Here is a 12,371-nt window from a genome sequence, read left to right on the forward strand (position 1 = left end):
AACCATGGCAAGCACTGAGCAGAGGCTGGATTGACAGACAACAAAATTGTGGTCAAACACTATTTTCCAGCGGGCAGGGTTTAATTCATGTTTTGGTTTTAAGCCCCGGGGGTGGTGTAAGTTTACTGGAGGATACAGACCCGTGCGTACTTACAGTAATAGCTGTGCGGTTTATGGGATTCTTACCTTGTTGATGTTTGTGCTTGAAGTGGCTATCAACATGGCAACGTGTGTTGTACTCTTCTGACGCCACTTGATGGCAGTCGACCTAGCCTCGTATCTGGACGCAATTGTGAAAAACTAATTATTGTGGTCACATGACTAAAACCGTGGTTACGTTTATATACTGGCATCATGCGTTGAATGATCATGAATTGAAAATGAATTTTTTGGTTCAAAAAACTTATATATATTTCTAAAACTAAAAAAGTAAATAATGATGTAAAACAGAATAAAAATAATAATGGCTAAATGTGCAATAAGTGAAAAACAACAACGTGAAGTGACAAAACAACAACAACAAAAAACAAACAAAACAAAACAAAAACAAACTTAAATTTGTGAAAGTAACGGCTGGTTAAAAGAGAGCGACTTCCTAAGATGTTACATTTAGCATTTGTCCTAGCACAAATTTAGCACAAACAACATATAAAATGCATACATTAATAAAGACAGGATGCTGTCTAAGAGGGAAGAGTGAAACTATGTTACGTTTATTAAACCCACTCGAAAGGTTTGGAGAAAAGCAAATGTTTATGCTGCATTTTAGCTCTATATGTGACCGTGTATTCAAGAGTATGTTTTTGTTTTTGTTTTTGAAAGAAATACAGTGATACTTTTAAAATAAGGGAACAAGTAGTTGTCATAAAAACAATGTGCTTCATCATGAAAGAACAGTTGGTTTGATTAAAACTTAAAACTAAACTTAAACTTAAACTTTTTTACGTGTTTACGTAAAAAAGTTTACGTGTTACAGTAGCTATCCAATTTATATATATTATCCTATGTATTGTTTTTGCTTTGCTTCGCAGTTGTTCATCCTGCCACAATCTAATGTTGTTAAAGTATAAACATCTTCTGTCAGTGATTTCTACTTCAGCTGACAGTTATCATTTATATTTAATTAATATCAGTTATGTAGCAGTAAAAAAGTCACCACCTTTTTAAAGTTTATTTTACAATATAAAACACAAATCCTTAAGAGAGGGAGCAAAGTTATAGGAATGCTTTTATTTTAGATGTTAAGCATCTAAACAAGACAACTGGTGTCTATAACAATGTACAGCACAATGTATTTTCAGTTTGTCCATTTCCTTTACTCTTTTCCCGTCTCTTCCACTTGCCTCCATCTCCACCTCCAGTTGATGACCCTCCTGATCCACGCGCCCCGTTGCTGCCTGTAAAATTGAAAATCTTGTTAAATACATAAATATAAAACAAGAAAATCAACTTTTAACGTTAGTGGGAACAATGTAATCGGTCCTTTTGTTTTTATTATCGCATCAAAGATGAGTCCTTATCATTTAACTAGCATCTGTTATTACTTAATATCACTTAATTGCGATATTAAGCTTTACAGTTAATTGACTAATTGACTAATTAATTTAACTTTCCTGAATATCAGAAAATAATACGCTAGAACAGCTGGAGAAAAGTGTCAGGAGTGATCTGTGACGGAAGAGTGTCAGCTAAGGTGAAGGTGATCTGTGACAGAAGAGTGTCAGCTAAGGTGAAGGGAAAGGTTTACAGGACAGTGGTGAGACCAGCCATGATGTATGGTTTAGAGACAGTAGCAATAGGCAGAAGACAGGAGGAGGAGCTGGAGGTGGCAGAGTTAAAGATGCTAAGATTCTCTTTAGGAGTGACAAGAATGGACAGGGTCAGGAATGAGGTCATTAGAGGGACAACACAGACAGGAAGGTTTGGAGAAAAAGCTAGAGAAGCCAGATTGAGATGGTTTGGACATGTGTGGAAATGTTAGAGATGGAGCTACCAGGTAGGAGACAAAGAGGAAGACCAAAGAGTAGATATATGGATGCAGTGAGGGAGGACATGCAGATAGTTGGAGTCAGAGTAGAAGATACAGAGAACAGGGAGAGATGGAAATCAATATTTAGCTGTGGCAACCCCTGAAAAAATGGACAACGTTGAAAGAAAAAGAACAACAACAACAACAGTTAAGCACAAGTCACACGGAACGAGAAGAAATTGACACAACAGTAGCACATTGCCGGGTGTGTTGCTTTGTTTTCGGTCCGTAAGTTGCAGAAAAGACCTGACCAAGTGGGGGAAATGGCAGAGGAAAGGCGCATTAAATTAGCTGTGTGGATTCTTGCTGAAATATTGGCAGAAAAATGTCAACAAGATATCCACATGGATGATGTCTTGCCAGCATTTAAAGCACAGCAATTAAAAAGTTCAGTGAAATACAGAAATACATCTGGTATTGTACGTTTCAACACTTTCGGCACAACCGCCCAACTCTGCCTGAGTGAATATAAGTAAGTATACATTGACTGGATTAAATGAGGTCATTGTTTTCCTAAGACACCATTGGATTGGTAGGAAATAAAATGCTAGTGTGTCATTTGCGACTTCGGCACGGATTCAGCTTTTAGTGCCAGTTTCAGTGTCAGTGTGCAGTGACTTGTTAAAAAAACCCAACAACTCCATGTACAGTAATCTGTTGTCAAAGTGAGGGAAAGTGAAAGTGAACTCCTTGTCATTGTGATATACATCACTGCACACAACCAAATTTGACCTCTGCTTTTAACCCATCCCCAAAGTGAACAGTGGGCAGCTTTTTTGAGTGCCCGGGGAGCAGTGTGAGGGGATGGTGCCATGCTCAAAGCACCCCAGTGGTAACTTGGCAGCTGGTGGATTCAAACCTGCAATCTTCCGTACCCAAGTCCGCTTTCTTGACCCCTTTCTTGACCACTAAGCCACCACGGCAGGCAGACTGCTGTCTGCCTGCCGCTCAGTCAGCGGGCATTTAGCATTAGCTCTGTTAACTTTCTACTTTCTGTAAGTAAACGTTGGGTCTCCAGCTCTATGGGTTGTCTGTTTCAGTTGTGTATGTTATTGTAATTTATAGATAAAATAAACAAGGTTTGTTAGAAGAGAATAGAAGAGAATGGGTTGAGTTCAGCATAGCGTGAGGAAAGGAAACCTGAAGTGTCTGCAGTCTTGATTTGTATTCTTTGTGTTTTGTGTTCTTCACAACAATAGGAAAGATGAGCTGCATCCTGTTCAACCTCAGTGTGGAAATAATTTCTTTGAGATCTTTTGCAAGATGTGTCATCTCCATAGAAACCACAGAGAATGTGGAAAGCTTCCTTGACTTCTGCGTTGGGCGTGCTTTCTCAGTGAGGATGTACTGTTTGATTCTGACAATTGGACTTCCAGTGTTGTCCTCCGTGAGTCTCCTGTTCAGCTCATCGGTCATAGTGTCCAGAAAGACATTGTATTCTCAGTGCACATAGAGGAACTTCTCATTTTGTGCACATATTCTGGCATGAAGACCTTTGTATATGCCACTCACATACATGCCCCATTGTAGCCTTGGCCATATCTGTGTAGTTTCTCAGTCATTCAGGTCATCTCATCCAAAAAGAGTTACATCGAGGGCAACTGGACGGAGTGTTTTTTTGAAGATGTTCCACCTCTCATCCAATGTCTGAAGAAGCCTCTTGGATGAGAGATGAAAGAAGAACCTACTTTGTCCAGTTGCCCTCGATGTAACTCTGTTTGGATAGGCTTGGCCATACACATTCTTCAGCTCTAGGCTGTTCCTCTATAGAAGCGAATGGTTCTGTGGTGTAGTGGTCAGCATGCCTGCCTCAAATTTATTTATTCTCCAGGTCATTGTTTTGGAAATTGGTTAATCTAACCATGCTTGTCAGGTGTTTTCTTGTGATGAGTGTTGCTTAATGTTCACTTTTTTTTCAATCTTTTCTTCAGAGAAAAAAGCTGACAAATGAATAAAAACGGATATTGAATGCGTATTGAATCCCGTATTAAAAGTCAGTGTGAACACAAAGGAGTATTCACTGGGCTTTAATTAATATTGAAGTCGATCTATAAAGTGTAATCCTGTTTGGTGGTAAATGTTCTTTAGTGGTAGAGCAGAACACTTCTTCCAAGGACTCAGTTAGCTGCATCTTGGTAGTCCATTAGCTGCCCAGATCAACAACATGATATGATGTTCACTTTAAATGATTAAATGATTTGTGTAAGAGTTAAGGCATTACGTGTATTGTGTTATATATGTGTTACCTGACTGGTGGGGCAGGGCAGTGCAGCCTCTGTTTGTGTCTGCTTAGCGTGTTCAGGTTGACAAACAAAGAGAGGGAAAGGAGGGGGGCACATGTGTGTGTATGTGGTGGGGGCATTTTGGGGCATCATTATTACACACTCTTAATCGAGAACTGATTGTAAGAAAGAAAAACAAATTCAATAGGATACTTCTTTGGTTCAGAGGGCAAAAGGGGCAGGTTCTACATCTACCATCTAGTGTCTGTGAACACCACTGATAGCGAGTCATTATATCCCAAATTGAAAAACAACAACCAAAAAAACGAAAAAGTGTATTCCCTGAAGTGTTGTTTCCCCTTACCCTGTCGGAGGACATTGCTTTCAAATTTCCCTGGCATGGTCATGTTGCCAGCTGGTCGGTACTGGGCAACCACATAGGATCTTGTGCCAACAGTTGCCACACCCACACCCAGTTGAGTGGTTTCTTTCCACACCACTTGGGTAAAATGACCTGAAGGAAGTAACATAGCACACTTATAAAGTTTGGTTTTGTCTGTTTCTTGCCTTAAATAAAGAAAAACAAAAATCTTATCTTTACTTATTTAAATTCCACAACTCCTGTTTAATAAGATATTTAAATTAAACAGTATTGTTTTTACCTGTGTTGGATTTTAACCCAGGGTTATTCCAGTTGTAGTCTTTTACCTCACTGTACCAAGAATCTACAGCTTCCTTTGCTATAATTGGATAAAACAAACAAACAAATATTATAATATACATTACAATATTTATATATGTATTACAATAAATTAAGGAGGGAAGGATTGGTGTGTGTTCTGCTTGATTTTTTTTATCTGGTTCCTTACAAGAAGGACTCCCCCTGCCCCCCCCCCCCAAAAAAAATAAAATAAAAAACTGTGTCAACTAACATAAAACATAAAACATAAAAGAAATGTTTCTCCTGATAATTTGTTTAAAATAGATATATATAGAATTGGTTGTTTTTCCATTTTAGAGAAGAACAACTTATAACTATCATTATTTGTCTGCAAGAAAAACTAGTAAATAGTGTAGCACTGAAAGACTTGACAAAGCCATAATAAAGGGTTTGTGTTAACAGCTTTAGGCAGATCTTACTTAGCTAGACAGGTAAAACCAGAAGAACGACATGTATAGGCAAATACTATTGTGAGTCTTTGGACAGTAATGCATGTAAAGCTTCTTCATTTTGGCTAAGTTTTTTGGCTTTTTCAGTAAACATCAACAAATAAAGTTAACAAGAACAGATTAATAGTGCATTTATTAATGTTCCACCTGTCAGCTGCTCTGATTTCAAAACGGTGTAGATGTTCTCTCCATCTTTGGTGTCGCTGTGATTCATGAGGCCCAGGGCCAGCAGGCGATCAGCCCATTTCTGAGCTGTGGCATTAAGCTCACTGCTGAGGGCCAGTGGTGGTGCACCATGGAGTTTCCTGTAGCTGTTGTGTGCCTCCAGGAACTCCCTCTTAAAACTGACATCTGCAAACAAAAAGAATTAACAGCTTAATGTTTGTGTTTAGCCAAAACTGTCACTTTAGGTTTTGCCAACTATTGTATATACATTATATATGAAAAAGATAAAATCAGGTAACCAACCAGCCATTGTGTTTGTGGCTGAAAAGGCTGCAATGAAAAAAACAAAAACAACAGTGATGTCCTATACATCATGAAATGTGAATTAAAATGATCAAAACAATTTGCGTGTGTCAAAGCAAAACGTCTGCAGTACTCACATAGTTTCAGGAGCTCTTCTCAGATCAGTCAAGTCAGTTCAAGTGAAGAAAATGTGAACGTGACATTTAACCAAACCTCGTCTGTCACTCCTTCTTAGTAGCCGCTGTAAGAAGATACGCCCAGCCCCCTTTTTCAAATATACGCAAACAATTCACAAAGAATCTTTTTTGAGTGTTACCTCCTGCTGTATCCAAGTTTACAAGATATATAAAGAGATATTTGCATATACATTTTGAAAAAATATTACAACACATACAACCAATACTTTAAATAAAATTTGTTATAAAATTTCTTATTAACTAAATAATTGGAAGAACAACAGATATAAAAAAGGACAGAGTGAATCTGTAAAACAGCAAACATCAGTATAAAAAAGAGTGATTAAAGAAATGTGATCAAATTGTAAAAGTAATTAATTCAAATCTATAAAATGCGAATATTTCAGTTAAAAAAAGTTTTTTGAGTGTGTAACAATACAGGAATTGATTGAAGTTGAAGAGTTCTGTTAGGCAACTGGAACAAAACAGAACTCTTCAACCTGGACTATGGCCTTGATGACTGAGAATCTTCATAGACAATAAAGAAATTGATTGTTTTTTGAGTTGTGGATGACTAGGTTGTCAATATATAGTGCATAGGCCTGGAGAGGCTCACCCTGAGTAAAAAACACCTCCGGTCTAAATACTTTACTCAACTCAATGCTGCTCTGGTGCATTTTTTAAAAATAAGTGGTTTAACCTATAAATCAAATCATCCCTCAGGGTAGGGGGGAGGAGGGGTGCAGATTCCTTGCCCTCCCACAGCACACGACTCAAGAAGTACGACTTCCATGGACATGAGATATCTGTGCCTCTGTTCCAATGTGGACTTTTCCCTTTTTCATTAAGAACTAACTATCCGATTGGTGTCAGACAAATAATATTAAACAGGTGATTCTGAAGGGACCATTCATAAAGTGGATTTATTTTTTAAATATATATACAGTATATGGCGAGACCCTACCCTAACCCCCAAGTACTTTTTCCAAGTCTTGCCATTGGTTTGCTGCACCTCTGCTCCAGCCTTCTCCTTCATTAATCTCCTCGAACTTCAACATGCTAAATTACGATCAATAATTTGACCTGTTTGTGTCTTGTTCTTGTGCGCTCTTTTTTATGGACCATTTATTGAATTGTAACAAAACCAAAAAGTTTCTAGTAGTAAATAGTATTTACAAAGTAAATTGGAATATATTTGTAAGAGCTGAGTGTTTATTGGAATTGTGTGTGTGTGTATGTATATATACACACACACATATAGACAAGTCTTCTGTTTTGTCTGGTCAGACATGACTCACTGTGATTTCCTGAAAAACTAAGCCCACAAGCAGACATAATCTTTAAAACTCTTTGGAATCTATTGTTATATTTACTTTTCAAATATTACCAGAGTAAGTTTTATCCCTGCCAGCTTTGCACAAATATCTTTTCATTACATGAGAAATGAAGTGGGGATACTCCAGAGCAGATTTAGATGATGAAAGGTATATTGGGATGTTTTAAGAATGGAGAGGTCGGCTTGGGGTGACCACTGCTTAGACTTCCCTTTAACCTTATCAAAATAGATTCACAAAACACATTTTGTTTCAATGGACTTTACAACCTCTAAAGACTAGACGCTGATTAGCTTAGTTTAGAAAATTAGAAATGATTAGAAAAGTTGCTATTCTTCCAATTAAAAACTCTGATTGTTGTTCTCACTCTCCAGCAAACCAGATTCCATTGACAAAAACAGCGAGCTTACCTCGTGGTAAACGTGAGTTGCTGGTCTACGTGCTTTTGTACTTTCATGACATACAGTCACAGTTGAAGTGACTTTCTTCCTTCCTTCAAATTAGTCAGTCCTTGCCAATGTGCAATCTGCTGCCATCTAGGCCAGTGGTTCTCAAAGTGTGGTACGTGTAACACCAGTGGTACGTGGGGAAAATTCATATTTTCACATATCCATTTTCAATTGAATAAATCTGAAACACACCAAATACAATTAATACAACATTTAAACATAAACATCTTTCTAAACATTTCTAAACCTCTCTCCTGTGTGGTGGAAGCTAACAGTGAAGGTCTATGCAGCTATATTCTAATGTTGGTCATCATGGTGGTACTCAAAGAGATCAATGTTTTCTCAGGTGGTACAGAGTAGAAAAAGTTTGAGAACCACTGACTTAGGCAATTGTACAGTGCTTGGAGATGGTATGATTGCCTTAGTGCAGTGGTTATCAATTATTTTCTGTCATCACACCCACTAGGCGACAGAATTTTTTCATGACCCCGTAATTGAAATGTTATTGAGATCCTAATAATATGTATTTTCTTAACCTGATAATATGTATTTTCTTATCTATACAAACCACTGTATGAATTGCTGCCACCTAGTGTCTGCACTTCTGTTTAGTGTACTATATTCCATTGAAAGCTTCTGACGACCAACCACCCTGCTCCCGTCTGCACCTGACCACGCCCGTCCCACTGTTTGAGAAGTATTTCTTCTTCTTGATGTGAAACATGAAGACATATGGAGCCCCTAAAGGGACATGGGGGAAAAAAAGAGAAACGTATCTCGTGCGCACTAGATACTTTCTCGTGCCAGATACTTTCTCGTCACGAGATACTTTCTCGTGCCCACGAGATACTTTCTCGTGCTCACGAGAAAGTATATCTAAGAGATTTTGCCACACATACATTAAAATAACAAACAATCATGTACAGTACGTACGGTTGGGAAATCTAAGATACCGACATGTTATGCGTGACGTGTACTGTATATATATATGGTGAGCATTTAATTAATGTAGGGTACCTCAGTTAGACACTGGATGGCACTGTTGTTGTTGTTGTTGTTGTTGTTCTACTGTTGATAACAGTGTAGGGAGGTTCGTGAAGGGTAAATACGTATATACGTAAATCATCCTGAACCTTCATCCTCCTCATCCTTCTGAGTACGTATACTAATAACAATCGCATCCACTGAGCGCAATAATTGTAAAATCTCACCATGCCTCAAAACACACACACACACACACACACAGACCCAGGCCGTGGTGATTGGCTCGCAGGTGGACTTTCATAATATCATTCATTTCATTTTTATTTATAGAGCTCATTTCATGCACAAAGCAAACTCAGTGTGCTTTACAGACATCACGTAATTACGTGAAAGTTGTCACGAAATACACTGGTCCCTCTCCTATCGCAGTTTGTTATTTTAATGTATTACCCTGTATGTATGTGTGGCAAAATGTCTTAGATACACTTTCTCGTGAGCAGCCCCGCGCCCCCCCCCCCCCCCCCCCCATGTCCCTTTAGGGGCTCCGTACTACGAAGAACAAATTTTGAAAAAAAACTCGGATTTTTTAAAAACGTTTTTTCTCAAAATACTAATTTGATGGGAAACATGCAGAGAAGAAAAGAAAATCTGACAATAAAAAAACCCCTGCTGGTTTCTTTTTTCAAAAATACAAAAAACAAAAAAACTAAAAACTAAAAACAAATCTGAATGCTCTAATTTGATGAGAAACCTGAAGGCAAGATAAATATGTGTTTTTATTGCCTATTGTGTCTCATGTGGTACACACATGTTGTGTTTCTTTTGTTTTTTCATGTAGTTGATGATATTTCTCCATTATTATGATTATTTTTTTTTTACATTTCAGAGTAGCATCTCAGATATAGAGGAAGGAATTTGGTTTAATGTTAGATGTGGGGTAGTGGGGAAAAGGAAGAACAGCTTAGAGGACCATGAAATCATATACATGTGTGACAGTAGTAGCACAGAGTTCAGGGTTGAAAAGAGACTTAGAAAAAAAAAATTCTTTGTTGCAATGCTTGTACAAAAAACTTTAAAACAAACAAAAAAAAGTTATGTGTGTGTGTAGCAGGTGGGATGGCTGAGGGATAGAGATGTACAACCACATTCTCATCCTTCAACAGACTAGCATACCACCATCGGATGAGGGGAAGGAAAAAAAATCACAACGACTGTCACGTGATTCACCCAGAGAGACAAGAACATCCTCCCCCACCCCCACTTCTCTATGGAGTGCTTTAACTAGGCCACAAGTGACCAAACAAAGGCCAGTGAACTGCAACCCCCACTCTGGGGCCTATGGGACCCCTAAAACAGCCTAATAATAAAATATTAGCTTGGATCACACCGACATCTCAACCATGGTGGTGTAAATGTAAAGATGAAAAATTATTACATTTAATAACATTTAATCATAGTAAATGTAATACAGTTGTATTTGTTGTTCACCTGTTACCCACATCATGAGCAAGGCTCATGTAAATAATCTAACAGCAGATAAATACATTTGTGTTTGTGATTTATTATCAGTTCAGAGGTTCTTAAGTGGATTCTGTTTGTGTGAAGTAAAGGAGTTTAAAACAACAATACACATTTATATACTCCCTTACCCACTAGAGCAGACTCATTTTCACCGGGGGCCACATCAGCAATATAGCTCCCCATAAAGGGACAGTTGTAAATGGAAGACTGTATAGATCAGGGATCCCTAACCCCTGGTCCGTGGACAAGTACCGGTCCATGGGTCATTTGGTACCAGGCAACAGTGGGACACACTGAAAAAATGTGCTTAATTTTTACGAATTTACTTCATTCAAATTAAAATCCTCTCAAATCCATTTACTTTCTTTACTTAAAGATAATCTGACAATATTCTAAAATAATATGTCAGTCATTCAGACACAAACAGAAAAGAGTCTAAAAGATTTCTCAGGTTAAGAAACTCTGCTGCATGGACTTTACTAAATACTATTTAAGCTCCCGCGGGCCACACAAAAGGGCTAGGCGGGCTGCATTTGGCCCCCGGGCCTTGAGTTTGACACTAGAGTAAAAGAGTATGTGCAATAACCCAACAATAGTCAGTGCAATAACCACAATCTATAAATCTATTTGATATTATATTTCTATTTTACTATTATATTTCTATATCCTAAGTATGTGTTTATGTATATGTGCACATTTGTATTTATAAATGCATTTTCATATATATGTATATACATATATATTTATATATAAAAATAAATAAATGAATAAATGAAGCACAGACACGCACACACGTATAAATATGTTTATTTAACTACGTAACTGTTTTCGTTTCTGGTGGACAATAAAAAAGGAGCAATACGATCTAACACTGGAGTCGGTGGGACACACATACATACACGTATACACAAACACACACGCACACACCTGTAGTGCACTCTTAATTTTCCAAAGCCACATGGAGGCGCAGCAGAGGAAAGAGCCACCTGCGGCTTCGGAGCCGCGGGTTGCCAACCTCTGCTCTAAAGCGGCTTCCTAAAATATTTGTGTCAGCTTCTCAATCACTAACAGTCGAAATTGCATTGTTGTTATGAAACTAATTGGTTTTCAAACTACATTATGTCTTTTACATTTAAATAAAAAAAAGTTTATCTTTAACTTTAAATGTAAAACTTTCATAAATGTTTTATTTACATTGAAGGTAAATACATTATAAAACTAAAACTAAACTAAATACAATGTTTTAAATATAATATTTTTTGTTTATTTTATTATTTAGTAAAATATACTCGTGTGTGTGTTTGTTTAAAAAAAAATCTCACTTCAACCTTGTAGTTTCCTCAAGTACTTTAAGGGGTAGTGTTCCTTTAAAGGAGCGGTTTTCAAATGGGTTTATTCATATATCCATCCCAGGTTTTCGTGCCATCAGCCTCGGGTTAGGTGAACACACACACACACACACACCGACGTCGGACTCCATCAGTGCCCTGGTGTGTTCCCTCGCTCTCACACAGCAGCTGAACTGGAGCAGACTGGATGGAGTGGATTAACGGCACTTCTCTGACTTGGCTGTGGACCCGGTGCAAAGTGCTTCGACATGGAGTTTTTCAGGTTGTGTTCTACAAATCACAGGATGGTGCTGATAACTATGATGATGTTCAAACTGGGTAAGGAGATTTTTCTACTTATGATGATAAAAATTCAAATCCGTTATCGTCCCACTTTTGGAAACCGAGTTGGAGTCGAGATATTTGAGCACGTAGTTCTGTTGTGGGAGGTCGACGCTTATTGTCAGGGCTGATTAGTAAGATGGCATGTGTTCGAACACAACCACGGATGTTTTGTTGAAATGAAAGAAACGTAGTTGGAAACTTTATATCAATGCACTGGTCGTTAGATACTCTTTTCGACTTTAAACGTGGTCGATACTATTACGTTTCCAGCGATGAGAACGAATTCCAAGTGAAACATTTCACTACACCGATTTATAGTTGTTATAGTTGTATATATATATATAT

At 37.8% G+C, this 12,371-nt stretch overlaps 2 protein-coding genes across 2 annotated transcripts in view; one reads left to right on the forward strand and one right to left on the reverse strand.

Moving 5' to 3' along the window:
* Positions 1-1,232: 1,232 nt before the first annotated feature.
* LOC103397694 (Golgi-associated plant pathogenesis-related protein 1-like) lies at positions 1,233-6,097 on the reverse strand. Its single transcript, XM_008336056.3, has 6 exons — positions 6,027-6,097; positions 5,890-5,916; positions 5,569-5,772; positions 4,914-4,991; positions 4,616-4,765; positions 1,233-1,397 (listed from the first exon to the last, which is right to left on the reverse strand). Exons 2-6 carry the CDS (start codon positions 5,894-5,896, stop codon positions 1,270-1,272), a joined length of 567 nt encoding a protein of 188 aa, XP_008334278.1. The 5' UTR covers positions 5,897-5,916; positions 6,027-6,097; the 3' UTR covers positions 1,233-1,269.
* Positions 6,098-11,719: 5,622 nt separating this feature from the next.
* LOC103397693 (protein crumbs homolog 1-like) overlaps positions 11,720-12,371 on the forward strand; it is a 14,796-nt gene continuing 14,144 nt past the window's right edge. The window contains exon 1 of the mRNA XM_008336054.3: positions 11,720-12,020. Within this exon, the coding sequence (XP_008334276.1) occupies positions 11,951-12,020 (70 nt within the window). The 5' untranslated portion in view covers positions 11,720-11,950. The remainder of the gene's footprint in view (positions 12,021-12,371) is intronic.

This window comes from Cynoglossus semilaevis, chromosome Z (genome assembly GCF_000523025.1).
Source record: "Cynoglossus semilaevis isolate Cse_v1.0 chromosome Z, Cse_v1.0, whole genome shotgun sequence".
In the NCBI taxonomy this organism is placed as follows: domain Eukaryota; kingdom Metazoa; phylum Chordata; class Actinopteri; order Pleuronectiformes; family Cynoglossidae; genus Cynoglossus; species Cynoglossus semilaevis.